At 36.6% G+C, this 20,880-nt stretch overlaps 3 protein-coding genes across 8 annotated transcripts; all 3 read right to left on the minus strand.

The window, feature by feature from the left end:
* Positions 1-97: 97 nt before the first annotated feature.
* Positions 98-4,527, minus strand: LOC134000851 (proton-coupled zinc antiporter SLC30A2-like). The gene is made up of 7 exons (XM_062440352.1): positions 4,416-4,527; positions 3,734-3,880; positions 3,047-3,200; positions 2,557-2,758; positions 2,079-2,184; positions 1,848-1,982; positions 98-904 (listed from the first exon to the last, which is right to left on the minus strand). Exons 1-7 carry the CDS (start codon positions 4,510-4,512, stop codon positions 762-764), a joined length of 984 nt encoding a protein of 327 aa, XP_062296336.1. The 5' UTR covers positions 4,513-4,527; the 3' UTR covers positions 98-761.
* Positions 4,528-5,040: 513 nt separating this feature from the next.
* dnajc5gb (DnaJ (Hsp40) homolog, subfamily C, member 5 gamma b) lies at positions 5,041-12,982 on the minus strand. 2 transcript variants are annotated; one of them, XM_062440830.1, is made up of 6 exons: positions 12,799-12,982; positions 12,378-12,507; positions 10,793-11,006; positions 9,582-9,738; positions 8,390-8,464; positions 5,041-7,151 (listed from the first exon to the last, which is right to left on the minus strand). In XM_062440830.1, the coding sequence occupies exons 2-6, from the start codon at positions 12,488-12,490 to the stop codon at positions 7,069-7,071; spliced, it is 642 nt and encodes a 213-aa protein (XP_062296814.1). In that variant the 5' UTR covers positions 12,491-12,507; positions 12,799-12,982; the 3' UTR covers positions 5,041-7,068. The 2 variants fall into 2 exon arrangements, with proteins under 2 accessions (XP_062296814.1, XP_062296812.1); XM_062440828.1 differs by having other exon boundaries at positions 8,390-8,467.
* Positions 12,983-14,376: 1,394 nt separating this feature from the next.
* Positions 14,377-19,753, minus strand: tp53i3 (tumor protein p53 inducible protein 3). 5 transcript variants are annotated; one of them, XM_062440172.1, is made up of 8 exons: positions 19,649-19,737; positions 18,878-18,917; positions 17,845-17,922; positions 17,545-17,718; positions 17,054-17,321; positions 15,884-16,096; positions 15,074-15,270; positions 14,377-14,894 (listed from the first exon to the last, which is right to left on the minus strand). In XM_062440172.1, exons 3-8 carry the CDS (start codon positions 17,896-17,898, stop codon positions 14,715-14,717), a joined length of 1,086 nt encoding a protein of 361 aa, XP_062296156.1. In that variant the 5' UTR covers positions 17,899-17,922; positions 18,878-18,917; positions 19,649-19,737; the 3' UTR covers positions 14,377-14,714. The 5 variants fall into 5 exon arrangements, with proteins under 5 accessions (XP_062296156.1, XP_062296160.1, XP_062296155.1 ...); XM_062440176.1 differs by lacking the exon at positions 17,845-17,922 and adding an exon at positions 19,044-19,079 and having other exon boundaries at positions 19,649-19,734; XM_062440171.1 differs by lacking the exon at positions 18,878-18,917 and having other exon boundaries at positions 19,649-19,729.
* Between the last annotated feature and the right edge of the window lie 1,127 nt (positions 19,754-20,880).

Below are 20,880 nucleotides of genomic sequence, written 5' to 3' on the forward strand. Positions count from 1 at the left end.
CAGGGTCACATTTTTTTTAGGGACTATTTTCACGTGCGGACTAATTCTGTGAACATTTAGTTGTGTCAGAAAGACAAATTTACCCAGCAGGGCAGTTTTCAACCAATTTAATAATGAATGTAACAGCATGAATACAATAATTTATTAAATAGAGGCCGACACAGAAGAGAAGCCCCAAACAAAATCACAAGTTATGTAAAAGAGATAATTAAGAGGGATTACTTTAGTATGAGTCTACACATTGGTTTTTTAGGAAAATCCTGCATAGTATGTCTTTAAAGTTGTTCATTACAGTTAAATATAGACGTAACATCCTGTAACATGCTGGTGACTTAACAACAAACAGATACCAGTTGTTTATACATATGTTATAAATACATCAGGGGGGACGAGAGGCCGTAATAAAACACAAAATAAATAGTTAAATAAATATCTTGTAAAGCTTTGAGAAGGAGTTTGACAGCTTTTTTTGTTCGTACATTCAGATATAGAAGAAATAGTTTGTTTGATTTGGACAATCAGATGTAAGATTTGCTTTGATTTATGAATAAAATGTGTTTAAAATAATTAAATAATCATTAAATAAAGCTGAGACCAGAGATTCCTTCATATTCAGTGAATCCAAAGTAATCGTCATGACAACAGTTGCAAAATGTATTGCAACTGGTGTCCCAAACTCCTGAAATGTAACAGCTGTAGTCCTTTAGTCCCCCTCCTTATATTCAAAGTGTAAACCTTTCCTTTAACGTCTCTTTCCACGGTCATTGTTCAGTCTGTGATGTCGTGGCGCTGTGAGCGGCCGGCCCGTCAGTCTCCACCTGGATCGTGATGCCGCTGAAACTGAACTCAGAGCGCAGAAGCTTTGTCGCCTTCGTGAGGACAATCTGCAGATCAGCATCTTCCTCTGAGGACACACATCACAAATATTTTCTTTAAAGTTATAGTTTACAGTTATATTGATCACACAGATGTAATTAGTATGTAATATAAGTACTTTCTGCAGCATTGTCTGGTTCCCACACCACGTTTTTTAAAACTTAAGGCTCTACTGACTCTATTTAGGCTTTTTTATTTACTTTAGCATTAGCAATGGACCTCAAACTTCTTAAAAACAGTTTATTCTGTCAGCTCTATTTGTTTAAAGCTTCAACAATAAGTCAATTGATCAAATATACAATTGACAGAATATTAATCTGCACCTATTTTGATGATCTAGAAATCATTTTTGTCATTTTTTTAAAGCGGAAAATGTGTAAAAATGTGTTGGTTTGCAGCTCCTCAAACGGGAGGATTTGAAGTTTTTCTGCATCACACATGATTGTAAATTAAGTATCTGGATTTTGGGCATTTAAAGACGTCACCATGAGCTGGGAAGAGATTATAAAAGGTCATTGTTCACTATTTTATGACATTTAATTTGACAAAATGACAGCAGATTAACCAATAATGAAAATAATCGTTAACTACAGCCCTAGTTTGTTTATTATGATGATTTTAGATATCAATAGGATTGCAGTTTCATTTTTAACTTCAGCTTCAGGCTGAACTGTAACTGATTTTGTCTCAGATATGATTATGTTCAATATAACTTAAGTAAATCTAACATATTTTTTAATTTAATTTAACCTTTATTGAAAACCTCTTTTGCAAGGGACACAAGTAAAGTCTGCAGCATAAAAAAGCTGCAGATAAAAAATATTAAATCAAGTGGAAAATATATATAAGCAAAAACAATATAAAAAACCAGACACAACAAAGATCATTTATAATTCTTATAAGTCTTGGATCCACTCAGACTGGACGGCGGTGGAGATGTAAGTGGTAGAGATTAGCCGTGTTGATTTTACCTGCGACCACGTGGACGGAGAGTAAAGAATGAGTCATGTTGAGGCTCCACATGTTCAGACTGTGAGCGGCTACGACTCCTCTCACCGACAGCAGCAGCTCTCGCACAGTGCTGTGGTTTATGCCCTGAGGAGTGCCTGCGGAAAATAAACACCAATAACTCATAATTCATTTAATACAATTTTAAAAAAGTATTATAATGTGACTTGCAGGCATGAAGAAAAGGTTTTTACCCTCCATCAGTATCCTGAAAACATCCTTCGTGACCGGAAGTGTCGTCACAACAACCAGGACAGAGAACAGGAACGTGCAAATCGGGTCTGCTATTTTATATTCAGGCTGTGAGGAAATAAAGTTAAAAACAAATAATAAAAGACACAATAGAGGTCGAAGGTGTGTTTAAGGCTGCAGTAAATGTATGGTTTTTCATCCACTTCGAGGAGGTACACAATCGGCACTCAGTCAATCATATGAATGCTGAGCGTAGTTTCAACCAGGATTAACAAATAAAGCCTCAAACTGCATTCGAAGATCCAAATTAGCCGGATGAGAATTAACAGGATTAGTTTAGTTAGTTTAGTGAAACCACATTTAAAGATCAAGGTCCTGGTGAGTGTTCGTCAGCAGGATGTTGTGTATGAGTTGTTTTAATTATTTTTTGGACAATAATGGAGCTCTACAGTACAGAAGACAAAGATAAATCCCACCGACCCAGAGGTGGATGATGGTGGCCGACAGCAGGACTCCGACGCTCTGCAGCAGGTCTCCCACCACGTGGATGAAGGCGGCCTTCACGCTGGCGTTGCCGTGGCTGTGAGTGTGACGGTGCTCTTTTTCGCTCTGCAGGCGGTTGCTAGGAAACCCGTGGCTGTGGCCGTGTGAGGCGCCGGACTGATGGAGGATCAGGACCATCCTAAAAAAAAATTTAAAAGAGTCAAAACTGTTTTTGAAGAGTCAAACCAAAATAATCCTGACAAACACAGATGTAACGCAAAGTACTTTAAATGGTAACAAAACAAAACAAAACAAACAAACAAAGAAAACAAGACAAAATAAAACATGAAATGAATAAAAACAGTGACCAAACGCTATCATAACTCTCATGAATCTGCAATGAGGAAACACCACAGCAAGAATAAAATGTTAATATTCAGAATACCCAAATAAAATAAAAGATAATATGTAAATAATAAAAACTCACAGGACGTTGACGCCCACAGCGCAGCCAGATGTTATGAGCATGATCTGACTGTCGATGTCGTAGTCTCCGTCAGAGATCCTCTGTATGGCCGATAAGACGAGCACTGCTGTCACAGCCCAGATTGACACGACCGACAGCAGCATGCCCAAAATCTCTGTTTAAAACATCAACTGACAGTCAAAACATTGTTATTTATGTAGATATACAGTAAGAGTGCTGTGTGCTGATTTCCATTTGTCAGCATATACCTGAGGAACGTTGTTGTATATATTAAAGTTTCTTTCTTCTTTTTATAATTGCAAAAAGAAAGAAAAAAATGACACATCTACTATCATACAATCATTTTGTCACACCAAAAACTTAATGCACCAGAGTCTAGACAGTTTGGTCAATTTGTTCAATCAGCAGCTTTAAAATCGGCCTAAATGAAAACTGGTCAACAGATTAAAGCAAAAAAAGCTGCGATAAAGCTCTGGTCAAATGTTGAGAGAAATCCTAAAATCTATCAACAAAGTAAAGTAAATCTGATGTGAGGTAAAAAAGCAAAAATCTTAAATGCACACATTAAATCCAACATTCAATATAATTAGTTTAATATATCAGTATAAACAATATGGAGACAAAAAGTGACACTTCAACATTCATTGATATAAATATAAAACATTTTTGGAGTTATTTTCATCTCACCTGCTCGATGCCACCCGAAGGTCATGGTGTGTGTGCGAGGCCGGGATGAGATCCACAGAGAGAAGATGCTGATCAGGATGCTTCCAAAATCAGTCAAGAGATGAGCCGCGTCCGTCATTATGGCCAGACTGCGAGCAGCGTATCCACCTGCCCAATCAAACAGGTGTGTGTGTTTACTATGTACTATTTTTACTGTTTTTAATTATTACTGTTTTTATGTTCCATCTTATATTACATTGTTTCTTTTTCTTTTTTCTTATTTAAACATTGCTTTATGCTCATGTCCTTTTAATGTAAAGCACTTGGTGTATGTAATTTATTTTGTTGTGAAGCACTTTGAGCTGCATTTCTTGGATGAAAGGTGCTGTACGAATGCAGTTATTACCACTATTATTATTACGTCCATCCGAAATGCAGTTATACATACATGAATAAGCAGAAAATACCTATAAATTGAGTAAATGTATAAAATTGCAACACTTGTACGACTGAAGTTTAAGATTTTATAAAAAAAATATGAGACAATTTAGGATAAAAATATAAACTGTCTATTTTGTGTTGATGCATTTTATGTTTTAAAGCACTTTAAATCACCTTATTGTGCAATAATAAATACATATGCCTTGTTCAGAAACATTTCAACACTGCTGCAGGTGAGATTAATTTTGACCTTTATTCTTACCAATCACCTCTCCGGTCATGAAGACGAGGCTGATGACGCAGGCGACGATGAGTTTCCTTCTGGCCAAACGTTTCTCGTCACCTTCGGCCTTCGACATCACGTCTGTTTCTTGGCAGAGTCGCTCCGGCCGCCACAAGCCGTCCACACTGGAGGCATCTTCACTGACCTCCGAGTCTGAATGTCTGTCCTCTGGAGATGGAGAGTTTAACCTAAGACAGAAAAACACAAGCTGAAGAAAAATGACATATTCTGTCCCTCAAAAAAAATTACACTTAGGTTCATTTTAGGGAAATTAAACATCTGTCAATAAATTAAAAAAAAGAACATCTGTGTTGAGAAGATAAAAAAAAACATGAAGACGTACCATCCAAGATGCTCTGAATGAGTCTCTATCAGATGTTGTTTCTCTGAATCTGTCGATAACTCCATAAATCCTCTGAAGGAACTCCCTAAATGCAAAGTTTAACTCGTGGGAAAAGGTGAAGCTCAACGACTCAACACCTGCTGCCCACACACGTGTTATCTGTGACGGGTGGAGCACAGCGGCAGCCAATGGCGAGTCGCTGAGCTCACAGGTGTAAGTAATAAAAAAGCAGACACTTACAAGACAACAACTTCGTGACTGTACCAGTATCACCCGACTTTATTTGATCAGACGAAAAAATATCTTACAGCAACAGTTTGGAAACATGTAAAAGTTCAAAAGAGAGAGAGAGTGAGAAAAGAAAAAAAAATACCCCAGGAATGTTGAGATGATGAAACTGCATATATATATAATCTTTCATCTTTGATCAAAACATTCAAAAACCTGAAATAAAATAAAACAAATAAAAAGAAAAGACTTTATTCCAGTTAAATGTATTATAAGGCACATTTGTTTATGTTAAAAACTGTTTTTAAAGTTTACAAAACCAGACTTTTAATACATTTCTGGGATTGTCTCATCCTGTTTACAGATCAAACTGTAAAAACATACACAAACAAAAACAATATTTCTAAACACACAGCATGAAGAAGAAGTCATTACATCATTTGAGGCTTTTTTTATATTTATATACTCTTAATGTGTCATAAAACTTCCAATCAAAAATATAATATCTCTGAATTTACATTTAAAAAACATGATTTCCTGTATTTAGTATAGTATATTTAGTATATTACACAGAAGAACACATCTGGATCTCATCGACAAATGTGGCAATAAATCAAAGTTTTGCTATTGATTTAGTTTTAGTGTAAAGTTAAAGAAGAGTGCTTTTCAGAAAAATATCAGAATAAGTGCGAGTCTTAAAATATATCAACCCGTTGTTTTGACACCTTATGAGCAGGCACACTACGACTCCTCACGATGTGGATTAATTCTCACTGGGCTTTTTCTCAGCCAAATATACACGATAGAAACACTTCACATCCTATCAATTCAAATACTGTATACTGTACATCTGAGCTTTAATCGATTAATTCGAACAGAAACTAACCAGCGACCGACTTTGACGTTGTTTTAGCTGATTTTAGCCTCTTAAATGTGAGTTTTTCTTCTAATACAATAAACTGAATCAGGGCTGCAACTGAGGACATTTTAAAGCATTTTATATTATTTTAATCTCTTAATATCCAACATTAGAAAATTGCTTCTTTCCCCCCCAACAAACTGTCCAAACGATATTTAAATATGTAATGTAAGACAAAAATAAGCAGCAAATTTTCACATTTGAGTGGCTGAAACCCATTAAATGTTTTGGCATTAACGCCTGAAATGCTTTAAAGTAGTTGCAGATGAATGTTCTGTTGATCAACTAACGAGCTTATCGCGGCTCTCACCTGATAATCTTTAATTTTGGACTGCTGGTGTGACCAAAAAAAGAAGAAAAAAAGCAATTTTTAGATGCCAACTTGGGTTTAGAGAAAAAATGTGACGTGCATTTTCACCGGTTCCTGACATTTTAGAGAAAATAATCAGCAGATGAATTAATAATGAAGGTGTTTGTTAGCTGCAAACCTGGTGCATACATGACATGGAAGTCCATTAGTTATGTTTCTATAATATAATAAGATATAGTATCTATTTACAGTACTGTTTGACTGAACACCTCTGACGTGTCCAAGTGGTTGGCCTCTTAACAATCTGAAGAACCTGAATCAGCCTTTTTTTGTTGCGTTCAAAATTATAAAATTAAAATAAAGAACTAAAACATTACATTCTGACTCAAGATTCAGCTCGAGTCACGTCAGACCGTCGTGGCAGCTTTAAGATTTTCTAATATGAACTTTGACAGTTTTAAAGTGCAACATGAAAAAAATCTCATCGAGAGGCTTTGATCTGCACGGCTTTGTCATTTGTCACTGCAGTCCAGATACTGCTCATTATATTAAAAAAAAAAAAAAAAGTGTTTAAGAAATAAATATGTGATTGGATCAAAGACAAACCCGTTGGCACTTAAAAATAAACAAACTATGGCACAATCAAATCGCTCATGTAAACAAAAACCCTCTCTGAGATGAATGTGGTCCTGCGTGTTTCTCCACATTCACTCAGAAACTGCATTTATTATACTCATCGCCAATCAAGGATCAATACTGATGATGACGACGACGGCGAAGTGGTTTAATGACGCAGTCCGGAGTCTGAAGCCGCCGCTCGCTCCTTCACTTCTTACTTTTCTCCCAGCGCGATGACTGCGGGACCCGACGTGCCGTTGGTCGCATGAGGCTGAGTCACGATCGGGACGTTCTCACCTGCAGCAGGAAAAACACACGCAGGTGTAAAAAACAAACAAACCATTTTTTTTATTTTTTTTAATACTTAGATTCATTTTTCAGCAAAAGCAGCAAAACAGCTGTGAGTGTCAAAAGGAGGAAATTACTTTAAACACAGCACCATCTACTGGTAATAAAGTAGAGTAAATACTATTTATCCTTAAACTCAATGTTAACTGTCATAATTTACTACTCTCTCCTCACCAGATGAAACTGTGAACCGTAGATGAGAACCATTGGATTATTAAATTGTGTCTCATAATGTGTGTTTGGATCAGGTTTGTAAAAATGTAAAACAATGTTTACCAAACTAGAACCTTTGTTTAAGTTTCTACAATTAAAAAGGTATAATACTGTATGTAAGAAATGGCCACCTGATCCACACACTAATATACTAAGCTACTATACTGCTACTGTCTTCCTACATCTCAGTATAAAGCTGTAAAGAACAATTTAGGACGAGTACATAGAAATATTTTTGCACAAGCAGATCTCAAACACCTGAGACCATGTTGTAGGTTACAGCACAGTGAACACTCGAGATCAGTGGTTCTCAAAGTATTTGGTTTTGAAGGCCTTTGAAAAGTTTAACCCTTACATACTGTTCAAGGGCAAATTTGACTTTTTTGTTTTAAATTTGAGAGCTTTAAAAACACCATATACACATATATATGGTACAAAAATGGAAATAAAATGCATCATTTTTTATTTTATATGCAAATGCACAAATTAGAAGACTAATTACGAGTCAGAATATGAACAGTATGTAAGGGTTAAATTAACTTATTTCATTTTGTTAAATTAACAGAAACCAGGAGACTGACGGCTACTTCCCAAAAGTGAGAAAATCTGAAAAACGGGGATATTACAAACAGGAGACATAAATCTCCCAGGCTGAAAACCACTGCTCCAGATGTTCAATTTTAGGATTTTAGTATCATTAATCGTCCACTGTGATCAACATTAAGAACATTAAGTGTAAGTAAAAAGTAAGCAAGCAAGCAAAGTTATTAATAAGTAGTAAGAGACACAGGTCATAAAAAAGCCACCTCTGTTTAGTTTCCATTAGGATTTCTTCAAGAAGATATTAATAAATGTTAATCATTGTTATGTAAAATGTTAATACATGACTTGGCAGCGACACAGTCCAACGGCAGCAGCCACAACATGAACTTCTAACACAGCGCAGCAGCCAGCCGAGGACAGGTGGACTTTACCTGAAGATGTGACAGCTGCACCTGAAGTGTCAGTGGCGGCAGCGGGGCTCGGCTGAATAATTATTACACGATCTCCTGCTGTGAAACAAAATTCAACACTGAGCTTCTTTAAGAAAAAGACTCGAGTCAGTGCAGAGAACCAGGATTTGAGCTGGATTTAACTCTGGTTTCCACTCTGATATTCAGCTGAACTCTCCTTTTATTACATCTGTTACCTTTAACGACGCCCTTCCTGCCCTCAGAGCAGACAGCGGACACATGCACATGCTCTTTCTCCGAGCATCTTCAAGTGTTAATTAAGCTCCTACTTTGGTTATTGAACAGACAAGACCTCTATTTTAATTATTTCTTCCATGCAGACAAACGCCAAACCCTTAAAATTCAGTTAATAAGCTGCTGTTTTGACAATTTCAGCTTGTTCCAAAAATTGTCGCAGTTTCATGTCCCTCTTTATCTTCTGCTAAGCGTTAGGTTTTTCTCTGTTTACTACACAATTAACGGTTGCATTGCTGAGTTTCACATGTAATTATGTTACAGGGGACATTTTGTGTCCATGTGGTTTAGTCAAATTGGAAGAAAAATTAGAAAATAAAAAATTCTGCTCTTAATCCATTTTGAGAGAATATATTAGAGGATTATGGCCAAAATGTCTAAATGGTGTAACCATAAAAACTTTGTACTAAATAATTACTAACTAAATAACTTGCTTAAAAACACTAAATTCTCAATAAAACACCATATCAACTAGTTTGGCATGATCTTACATTATAACTTTTTATATTAAATAAAGGTAATGGAATACAATTGTTCTAAATATTAAATTTAACCCGGGGAATCATGTCAATCAGGAACGTTTTCAATTTGTTTTAAATGAAGTAATTATTTGTATAAGTCCACTTAAATACACTGTAGGTGGATAAAACATTTAATATTTATCATTCTTTTGTGGTTACACCATTTGACATTTTCAGGAGCATTCAGTCTTACTTTTTGTAAAAAAAAATGGTGCAAATGTCATTTCAAATGACATAAAACCAACAAAAATACAAAACGTATTTTAACAAACTTGATGCTGCTTTTAAAACCATTTTAAAATATATTTTTTAAATTTCTCATCTTGCCAACCCTGCAAATGTTTTAGGACACTTTAGATGTTTAGATTCCTCTTCTCCTCTCGAGCAAAATCACTCACCTCTCATCTCTTCCTGCTCTCTAATTTCCGCCTCCAGGTCGTCGGGGTTCATATAGGTGAAGTCCTCCTCTTCTGGCGCCTTGCACTTCCCGCAGCAGAAACAGCAGCAGCAGAGACAGCAGCAGCAGGTAAAAATACTGCAGCACACCACAAGCGCCTGAAAAAAAGAAGAAGAGACGTTTTAACAGACGACATCACATCAACCCCCTAAATCCTGGTTTCTCTCCACTGGCTCCCTGTTTGATTTAAAATTGATTTTAAGCTTTTACTGAGCACTTTCACAGCACGTCTAGGTATAGCTCCAGGCTATATTACAGAAATGTTGACCCTGTATGAGCTTGCCTTAGATCCTAGAAAGGCACTGTTCGAAAGTCGAGGCTTAAATCTAGAGGTGACCGTGTTTTTGCAATCAGGGCTTTTTAGGAAATAAAGCTCACAGAATCTGTAACTACTTTTAAAATCACTTCTTAAAACTCATTTCTGTGACCATGCATACTCATATGGGGACATTACATTTAAGTTTTGATGGACCTTATACTTCATTCTGCTTATCTTTGACCTGTTGTCCTCGTTCGTACACGCCTTTTTGTGCCACCTAGTGGTACCAAAAGTACAATACAGTGTAAAAAAGAGATGGCAGGTATCTTGGTCAAGTCAATCAAGAGCTGATCCCCAGACAAAAGTAAACCAGGAACAAAAACCTTATCCAATTTTATAGCTGAAACTTATTTATTTATGCTTAATAACGTTTGTAGTTTGATATTCTGATACAAATTTGACTAATTTTAGCAATAGCAACAAGGTTTGAGGACATTTGGACTTAATTATCATTGGTGTAGAGGAAAGGTGTAAATGTAAGGAGATAAACAGTTTTATACACTGGTGAATGAATTGTGTTATACAGGACTGTGAGGACTTTTTCTTTCTTCAAGAACTACTTTCTGTTCAAAGACAATGCTTAGTTTTTATACTCATAAGGTCCGACTAATCCCAAATATTTAGGAGAATTTAAAAATGCATACCAATCTCAAGAGGTTAATCTTTTTTTATCAACTCCTTATTGTGTTTTATTGTCTTCTACTTTCGCCTTGTTACTGCTCTCTGTGTTGTACGCCTTTGCTTTGTCTGTCAAAGTTGTTGCTATATAAATAAAGTTATTATTATAATTATTATTATGATTGATATTATGATACTCCCATCATGCCTCTCACCTTGAACCAGCACTTGGACATGAGGAAGTAGTATTTGACGCTGTCATCCCCAAACTGGTCCGACACGTAGAGGCCCATGGATCCATACTCGTCGTAGATCTTCCTCTTGGTCTCATCACTGAGGATGGAGTTGGCGTTGTTGATTTCCTTGAATTTCTCAGCAGCTTCCGGGTTGTCTGGGTTCTTATCGGGGTGATGCCGCAATGCCAACTTCCTGAAAACAAAAAAAACAACCAAAAAAAGGTGATGATTGCAAAATGAAAGATTGCAACCAATTGAATACTGCTCCCGTCCCAAGCGTGTAGGTAACCCAACAGTGGCCGTGAAACCCAAAAGGCCCTCTCTAGAAGCAGTGTTTGTCTGCTCTGGGCTACTCTAGAAATATGGTGGTTAGGGCTGAGTATTATTCTAAAAAATTATACCAGTACCTATCCAAGTACCTTTAAAGTGATTCTGATACTTCATTTCGATACCCATTACACTTTTAGTGCACTTGCTTTTATCCGGTGTAACAGGCATGTAGTGTAGCAACACTTAGGTGTCAACTTGGCTGCTGAACTGTTAAGCGCTAACTCATTAATCAACCGCGACATCACCACCACAAACGGATTGTAGCTGCTGTGTCAGTGGACATATCACATGTCACATTAAATCGAAAAACACTTGTGTTGTTTGGCTGTGAGAATGTCCATACAAATAGTCATATTTTCTAGCACTGGCTGCAAAAAGGATCGACTGCAGGTATTGTTTGATGGGTGACATTTCAATACTACTTGGTATCAATTTATTTCGGTCGATACCTTTAAAAAGGTACTGATACCAGCACTAATGATGGTGCAACATGGTGGCCTCAGTGGAAGAGGACCCACAACACTTTTTATTTCTTCTAGGATGGCAAAATCATGACCTGCCCTACTTTGTCTCTGAATGGCTAACCCTGATATTCTTACCCTAACCAATCTCACTCCTGATGTGTAAACCTAACGAACCCACCAACGAAGGCAACAAGTAGCAGCCGAGTAAGGCAGAGTCATGACTTCTCCATCCTAGGAAGAAAAAAAATGGTGACCTCCTTCCTATGTAGATACACTCACTGGCCTCTTTATTAGGTACACCTGTGCAGTCTAATTAAATCCAATACAGCAGCTCTGCTATAAACTCTACATTTAAGAAGCTTATATATTTTCAGTTTTTATTGATAATTCTACTTTACATTTATTATTAAGGTCATAGTGTGTGATGGTGATGTATTAGGGTGAGGCATGAGGGGAGGCAAAATATTAGCAAACACCAGTCAATATAATGCACCCCAGTACATCACCACCACTTAGTGCAACCTCAATAATAAAAGTACAATTTATAGCAGAGATGTTTTATTGGATTGGATTAAATTGCACAGGTGTACCTAATGACAAGGCCAGTGACTGTATAAAGGGCTTATTCTACTTTTAATTAAACACACCTATTCTCATTTTAATGGATTACACACTACCAAAAACATATTTATGAACATTATACTCCATGTCTGCCAATTGTGCTAAACTTTCCAACACTGCACCTTTAAGGAAAGCAAAGGTGAACTCACCTATACGCCCTTTTTATTTCGTCTTGTGATGCTCCTTTCTCCAGGCCCAGCATTTTATACAGGCTGTCTCCTGCTGTTGACATTTTGCGCTGAGATCTGTTTGGGTCCTCCATGTTGCAGGATTTGGCGGCTGTGACACAAAAATAAGGACAAAAACAAAACACAACAAATCATTTTCTGACGCAAACAGAGGAGGACAAACCTGAAAAACAACTTCAGAGCGTGTAGAAGTTGAACAGAGGAAGGCAATAAACCAGAGAAAAGGTTACTTAAAGCTTTGACAGCCCACATTACTGATATACGACTAGTTAGGAAAGAAGAAAAGACGTCAAATGTTTAACTTTACTTGAACTATCGACAGACTGCTAGCAGACCTAGCCAACTTTAGCAGAGTAGCTTCAAAGATTTGGATCTTACTCACCGGAAAACAAATAAATATCGCTGTTTTTGGGGTCGAATCATAGAGTCCGAAAGTTTGTCCTGCTTGCTACCTCCAGGTGTAACCTGTGAAGTGAAGCCGACACTCCGTCTCTGACTTGTTAAAGTGCAGATTTTGCTGCCTGACAGCTGAGAGAAAAGTTCACAGCCGCCGAAGGAGAAGAAGCAGGAAGCGCGGCACAGGAAGAGAGGCTGTGACGTCAGGTGGGGGAGGTTTACGTACGCGCTCCCGTTGGAGACAAGTGACGATGATGATTCCTATTGGAATTATGATATCTTATTTATACCTTTCTTTTAATTTATCTTTTATTTATGAACTGGAATATATGCTTGTATAATCTTGGTTTATTCTATTGTATATTCTGTTTAACAAAGAGTCTTTTTTTTTTTAATCCAGTGGGTGAAAAATTATTATTATTATTATTATTAGTAGTAGTAGTATTACCCTTTTTACTCATCTTACTACTCTCTTTCACCTTTACACGGGCGGAAGACCTGGTAAGAGGTTTTATCTTCTTTATTTTACATTTTACCCTATTTACATATATTTAATTGAAAACTTCATTTACCTTTTTAAGACATGGGTATAATTGAATTTGTGTTAATTCAATCTTTTATTTTTCTGTCACAAACTTTGAGACCCATGTATCTTTTTTCCGCCTTTCATTTACTGCCGCACCGGTACAATCCTGATTATTGAAATAAATCTTTTGTTAAGAGTGAAGTCAAGTTTCATGGCCTTCATTCCTTCTGATGCCATAATATAAACAATAAGAAATATGCATATACATTTAGTATGTTCAAAGAATTAAAAAATCTGATTGCCTCCCTTATCTGTTATTTTTCCATGTGTTTATTGATTTATTGTTATTTTTAACCTTTGTCCTACGTTGTTGACTGTATCAACAAACTGAAAGTGAAATTGTGGCCTTTATCTTATCTTTATGATGCTTAATTGTTTTCTGTTATTGTCTTAATGTCACACATGTAAGTGACGATAGTTTATATACATTTATAAAGTTTATATAAATAACTCAAATTCTGTCAAAACAAGCAAAATTAGGCACAATCCGCAGCCCCCTCCAAACGTACCACAGTGCCATTTCTTGAGCACAAGATCTCAGAAAAGAGCAAATCCCTGAGACTTAAAAGAGTGGAGGTCATCCTAAAAATTCCCAAACCAAAAACTGACCATCAATTGATATAATTTTTAGGCATGACAGGCTACTGCAGACAGTGGAGCTCCACTTCTAGCCATAACACACGGCCATGGCCTCAAACTGGACTCATTCACACGACTGAAGCAAAATCAAAAAACAGAACATTGGTGTTATTAAAATAAAGATGTCACTTAAATAGAATAATACCATACATAAAGTTTTATTATAGCTTTGTTCTTTATATTTTTACATAATACAATTGCACACAGTACAGTGTGCTTTCATTAAATTTGTCAATTTAAATCTGAATATATTTGACAGCAGAATAACCTCCACTCTACTACATGTTACTTTGAAGGTTTCTTATAATATTTGGTAAAGTAGTAGTTTTAGTATTGTACATGCTATCTGTGGAGAGGACCGTCAGTGTAGATCTCCCATGATCAGAGGAGTTGGTAAGATGTACACAGCTTTTTTTGTCTCCATCTTAAACACAATATTGATAATAATCATAATAGATTTAAGTAATAGGTCATTTATATTTATTATAACACTACGGAAGAAACTGCACAGTAAAAATAATTTTATTGGTGGACGGTGCATATTTAAAATCATAATCAACATCTTTGTGAGACAAATACTTTTCAAACAACATCCTGTTGTAAGATTCATTAATCAAATGTTCATTTCAGAGCCATATATTATTATATGGCTGTAAATAATACTGATTTTCCTGAGACTACTGAATTACATTAACAACAATCTTTCCCATGTTCCTGTTGGCCTCCATGTGTTTATGAGCTCCTGCAATGTCCTTCAGGTTGAATGTGCTGTCAATCACTGGCCTCAGGGAGGAAGGCTGGTCAGAGAAATACGGTAACACTTTCTGAGAGAAAGCTTCTACCAGGTCTGCTTTGTACTGTACAGGCAAAATGAAAAGTGAAAATGACTCTCAGTTTCAGACATGTAAATACAAGAGATGTGTCAAAGTTAACTTAAACAAAAACAGGTTGAACAGTGTATTTGAGCCAGCATGTTGACATGCACAGTCGATGAACAACAGCTGGTATGTCATCTCTGTTTGGCTTGAATTCTCACCTGCAGGCTGCGAGAGCGGAGGAGGCTGGTGAGCAAGTGGCCTCGCTTGGAGAGCAGTTTGCCTAGCAGATCCCCCTCTACTCCCCTGCCTCCCATGGTGCCATACAGCACCCACCTGCCATCGGTGGCTAAGCAGTTTACATTCGGCTCCCAGTTGCACCCACCAATACAGTCAAGGATGACATTTGCTCCCTTGCCTGTGAAAACACAGTACAGTTATTTAACTTAAACCAGATGTTGAACCTGTTGACCTTTGACCTCATATTTTTATCCTCATCAGTGATATTGCTGCTTGTTGTATGAACTATTTAAAATAATAATAATAACATATATGGATACATTTATATATTAACTGAAGATAAATGGGGTGATATTCTGTAATTTTCTTTAAAAACACATCAGTAACCTCTCCATATATCTTGAAAATACCGAATTACAGTAGATTTATCCTTTAAAGTTTGAACCTGATGTAAGGGTTGAAGAGTTTTGCTGTCTTTGGATGCTTTCCCTTCTCCACGCACCTTGGAAGAAGGCGAAGTTGTTGCAGAAATACCAACTCCAAATTTCTATTCTAACATTTTAAACAGGTCTTTGGTCCATAAAATAAGTTTTGAACAAACAGAACAACTAAGAAGTTATCATGACCAGAATTGCTACCACGGCTGCACAGATTAAGAAAATATAACGAAAGGGCTCCATAATACTTCAACAGGAAGAACAATGTAAAAACATCACAGTGCTGACTGATTATCAAGAAAGACAGCATACTGTCTGGTGCGGTACAGTGAACTCTACAAATACATAATTCACCTCCTGTGAAGTCATGAACTCCCTGCGCGAAGCTTTCCTCTTTGTAGTTAAACCCAGCTGCTGCTCCCAGTTTCTCGGCCATCTTCAGTTTTTCTGGGCTCCCCGCAGTAACGACGGGCACAGCACCAAACAGACGAACCAGCTGAACAGCAGCTGTTCCAACTCCACTAGCTCCAGCGTGAGCCAGCACTACCTCGCCCTCCTTCACCTGAGCTGTAAAGACAGATGTTCACAAGACACAAAAACAGAATCCAATATTGACCCGTTGTTAATTATAGAGAGAAAGAAGAAGGGGGGTAATAATGGGTGTTAAAAAATAACTGTCTTCAACCATGTTTGACTAAATCAGCGTGTCGTTAGAGAAATGTTTCGCATTTATTTAAACTGTTTTATAATCTCATACTTGTAGAAATGGATAAAAGGATCACAGTGAGCAATATTAGTTATTTTTACAGATCCATGACCATTAAATTACAGCAAATTTACTATAACAGTACACTATTTTAACTATTGTAACTGTAGTTTATTTAGTAGTTTAGTATTTTTGAAATTTACAGTAGTTTAGAGGAGATTTTTAAATATTGAGACATATATCGTGTATCGTGATATAGCCTAATAGCATCCAATATTATTTATAGGCCATATCACCCAGACCAATTTACATTTATGTGAGGTTATTTTTACAACTATTATTACAATTTATATAACACTTATCAGAACAAAGTTACAAAGTGCTTCATATTACATAACAAATGACATAACATACATGAAGTACATAATGAACACTGTAAAATAGCAAAATGATATAAAAAAGTAAGCAGCATTTAGGCTGAGAGGAATACAAACAAACAGATACCATTTAAATAGTATTCCCCTGCTGAAATATGAATATTATATTATTAAAAAAACAAGAGAGGATGATAATTAGAGTTATGCTCTTGTTAGTGATCATGTAATGATGATCATTATCTCATCGATATTTATCTTTATCTATGTTTTGTGAAGTGGGAATATACTTGTTTCTGGCATTACACTTCTATTATTTGCTGTTGATTTGTTGTCTTTAAATTTAAAGTTAACAGCTTGTATTGGCCTCTAAATGTTTTTCCCCCATGATATCATATTTTATCTCAAACTGCTAAAAATCAAGATCAAAATTCAATGTCATACCTACGAGAACCAGCAGCTGAAAAGCAGTGAGCCAGGCCTCTGGGATTGCAGCAGCCTGGCTGAGTGTGAGGTGAGGGGGTGCGGGCATGAGGAGCTCCTCGGGCACAGACACATATTCTGCATATCCTCCTCCGCAGAGCAAAGCCATTACCCTGTCATCTGGCTTCCAGCCTTTTTTCAACCCTTGGCCCAAAGTATCCACGGTACCAGCCACCTCCAAGCCTATGATGTCACTCTCACCTGGGGGAGGGGGGTACAAGCCTCGCCTCTATGGAATACAGACTACATATTATTACACAGGAATTACATGAGTGGAGATGTATTTTGGAATCAAGATCACCACATTTTCCTTTATAAATGACAAGAAATGCCTAGAAATTTGTCATATGTGAAAAGTTAAACTTAAATAACCCCACTCAGTAGCAACAACAGGTATGTTTTCAAGGAGATTACTGTGCTTAAGCTTTGTGAGAATGTATATTATAATGAACCTGTAATAAGTCCGCCCTGTTGAGGGCAGTTGCATGAATTTTAATTAGAACTTCTCCATTTTTGGGTTGAGGTCTGGGTACAGTCTTCAGCAGCAAATTCTCCGGTCCTCCTGGTGCATCAACACACACTGCCTGCATCATCTTTACACAGCTAGAGCAACTCTTGTGCCTCAACTATTTAAAAAAAAGAAAGAAGAAAAACATGTTTAAAATGTTAAAATTAAGTCAGGAATCAAATGTCTGTAGCAACTTTATATATAAACTTTCAGTTTCTACTTTACTTTCGTTTTGAACACTCACTATCTGGTGGGTTTTTCCCAGTAAAAGTTTTCCAGTATGCAGGATGTGATGCATTTGATAGTTCCAGCAGAAGCTATACTGTGGTTTGTTTGAAATAAAAGAGAAAAACATGCACAAATTAAGAGAGAATCAGTTCATGCAGAAACTAAATTCTACCTTTATTTATAGGTGATAGTGAGTGATTAGAAATGTACAGGTGGATTAAAAAATTGCCTATATTACTTTCCAGTCTATGTGCAATAATAGATTAAATGTATTACTGTACCAGAGGGAAATTGGTTTGCAGCATGCGCACAAAACTTAACATACACCATAAAAGCAACATACACGCTAAAAAGAAGTTTAAAAAACAACTAAGAGCATGCACACTAAGATAGAAAGAGAAGCAATCAGTAGCAATGAAAGAGCTAATCCACACATGGCAAACATCCTTATATGCAATGTGAGAGAAGACACAAAGCAGCCCAGAAATATACACAATCTGTCACTTTCCATTGTGGGGTATTAACTGTAGTACTGCTATGAGTTTTATATACACACACTCATCCCCATCAGTCTGTATGTGTGTGTGTGTGTGTTTTATAGTGCTATGGCTGATGGTATAAAGGAATTTCTTGCTCTATTTCTTTTGCAGCTGGAGGCCTGAAGACGTCGGCCTGATGGAAGAGGCTGAAGCTCATTAAAACAGAGTTGTATTTTTGAGAGGGCACAGGTTTTTGTATATGTTGCTAAGAGTGTCTTACTATTATTTTCCTGGCGATATTGACAAGTAAAATTCTTCTGGGCAGCTTAACCATAAGCATACCAACAGAGGATGCTGAATGTCATAACACACTCAATAAAAGACTTTAAAAACAATCTTCAATAAAAGAAACATCTAAACATAAAACCCCCAGAACCAAAGGAGGCTTGCTTTATTAGTGTCCCTGCATGGATCTTCATACAGTGTTTATTCTCCATGATTATTTTCTAAGGTAAAATGATTATTTATACCTCTAACAAAGCCAAATAAAAACCAAAAATATCTAAATACCAATGTCAGCGTGGGTTCCCTTCAGCTACTCCAACTTCCTCTGAAAGACCAAAAACATGCAGGTTAGGTTAACTGGTGGTGACTCTAAATTGCCCAAAATTGGTGTGAATGTAAGTGTCAGTGGTTGTCTGTCTTTATTATGTTAGTTCTGTGATTGACTGGCTACCTTTGATAAAAACAGCTGAGATTGGCTCCAGCTCCCCTTAAGTGGTAAAGAAAATAGATGGATTGATATCTAAATACAATTATAACTATTATCTATCTATGATGAACCAGCCTTTTAAGCATTAACATGAAAAAACAACATGTAAACAGACGAATTATGACCAGTTTAGCTCTTCAAATATAGCCTGTAGGAAACATGCTGGCACCACAGTGAGGACATGGGCAATAACGAAACTATTTGGGAGAAGGTGAAGAAGAAAAAAGGGGAAGAGGAGAACAGAAAACAGAAGAAGTTGTAGTAATATGAAAGCTGATGGTCAGTATTGATTTGACAGGAGGTCCGAGAAGTTCCAATATTACATTATGCGCCCCAGTTACGCAATACGCATGCGCAGTAATGTCTACGTCTACTGTACAGAAAGTTGAAGAGTCATTGATTTAAGTCTCTGAATTGATATAATTAATAAATGCAAATGTTATATAACAATAAGATTTGATTGATTACATGCAGCAGTTTGTGATAAAGGATGCATAAAGGCTAATTTGGCAGTAAATCATTGTTATCGGTTAATTATACTCAAGCATTACCAAATGAAAAGTACTTACCGGACAAGGATGTCAAGAGTTCATAGACTTTCAGACGACTGCATGATTTTTTGGGAAGTTTTGTTTTACCATGATCCAGACTGTGGCTCCCTTTGCCGCGGGAGGGATCAAACTACCAGAGGGGCAGGCTTTATGGCACACGATAGAGTGTGTTAAAGGGATAGTGCTGCTCCATAATAAACATTTTTATCATCATCACCAAAAGCATTTATTGGAAGCTTATCCTCAGTTTTGTTTTGGGACATTTAGGTAATTTTAAGAGGAAGCTTATGTCCAGTAATTACAGAAAACGTCACATGTTGTTTTTAAAGCTTTGTGCAAATATCTTTAGATGTGAAAGTTGTATGCAAAACTAGTTAAATACAAGTAAAAAGAGGCATCTGTTCTCCACCAGCTATATTCCTGGGAGTGTAGAGAATATGGCTGAAACTAAGCATAATTAACATGATTGATTACCAATTATTTTCTTCATGAATCCTTTAAGACATAAGACATAAGGAGTTTTATTGTCATTGTGCTACTGCGGACAACATAACAACAAAGTTATTGGTTCCATTTAGTGTCAGCAAGCAGTGCAAAATGTCCCCACAGCCCAAGGTAACATCCACGTCTTCCAATATTGTTTTGTCCAACCAACAGTCCAAAAACAAATAGATTTAGTTTACGTTCAAAGAAGATTACCATGTTACATTTGAGAGCAACTGGAGATTATTTTGCCATATTGCTTGGAAATGTATCTCCCTACATATAGAGTGCAAAGGGAGATAAAAGTGGTAGAAAATAATGCTTTATTGTTCACATTTTGTTTTGGAAATAATTTATTTTTACAAAAGTGAGGTTTTGTACTCATGACATCAGTATTCCTTTATCTACAAACCCTGATTAGCAATGACTGATACTCAATATTTAATACACCTAAACCATACTATCTGCATTTAATATGCAACAGTTTACTACATTACAGTAAATAATGTGAAACTGAAATGTCTTTATATTGTACAAGTAGTGTTGTCATGATTGGAAATATGACCACAGCCTTAAAATATAATTTAGACCCCAAACATTAACAGATCATGTGAGACCAGAACAGTATAATTGCTCAAAACACTTCGGCTGCACAAGGAGACTTTGATGAATTACTTTACACGATGAGTCATTGTTATTTTATTGGTTGCATTATCTGCAAAAAGTCCCGTGACTGCACACTGCAGGAATCCTGAAAATGTGATCCC

This window comes from Scomber scombrus, chromosome 19 (assembly GCF_963691925.1).
Source record: "Scomber scombrus chromosome 19, fScoSco1.1, whole genome shotgun sequence".
NCBI lineage: Eukaryota > Metazoa > Chordata > Actinopteri > Scombriformes > Scombridae > Scomber > Scomber scombrus.

Excerpts from the sequence above, each read along its gene's own strand:
- LOC134000851 (XM_062440352.1), bottom strand. The coding sequence starts at position 4,512 with ATGTCGAAGGCCGAAGGTGACGAGAAACGTTTGGCCAGAAGGAAACTC. Across the intron at positions 3,881-4,415 it reads CATGACCGGAGAGGTGATTG|GTGGATACGCTGCTCGCAGT; the intron begins GTAAGAATAAAG and ends TTGATTGGGCAG. Across the intron at positions 2,185-2,556 it reads CCACCATCATCCACCTCTGG|CCTGAATATAAAATAGCAGA; the intron begins GTCGGTGGGATT and ends ATTTCCTCACAG.
- dnajc5gb (XM_062440828.1), bottom strand. The coding sequence starts at position 12,490 with ATGGAGGACCCAAACAGATCTCAGCGCAAAATGTCAACAGCAGGAGAC. Across the intron at positions 11,007-12,377 it reads GAAATAAAAAGGGCGTATAG|GAAGTTGGCATTGCGGCATC; the intron begins GTGAGTTCACCT and ends TTTTGTTTTCAG. Across the intron at positions 8,468-9,581 it reads AGAGCAGGAAGAGATGAGAG|CAGGAGATCGTGTAATAATT; the intron begins GTGAGTGATTTT and ends TTTGTTTCACAG.
- tp53i3 (XM_062440172.1), bottom strand. The coding sequence starts at position 17,898 with ATGCATCACATCCTGCATACTGGAAAACTTTTACTGGGAAAAACCCAC. Across the intron at positions 15,271-15,883 it reads AGTTCATGACTTCACAGGAG|GCAAGGGAGCAAATGTCATC; the intron begins GTGAATTATGTA and ends GTGTTTTCACAG. Across the intron at positions 14,895-15,073 it reads TCCGCTCTCGCAGCCTGCAG|TACAAAGCAGACCTGGTAGA; the intron begins GTGAGAATTCAA and ends TTGCCTGTACAG.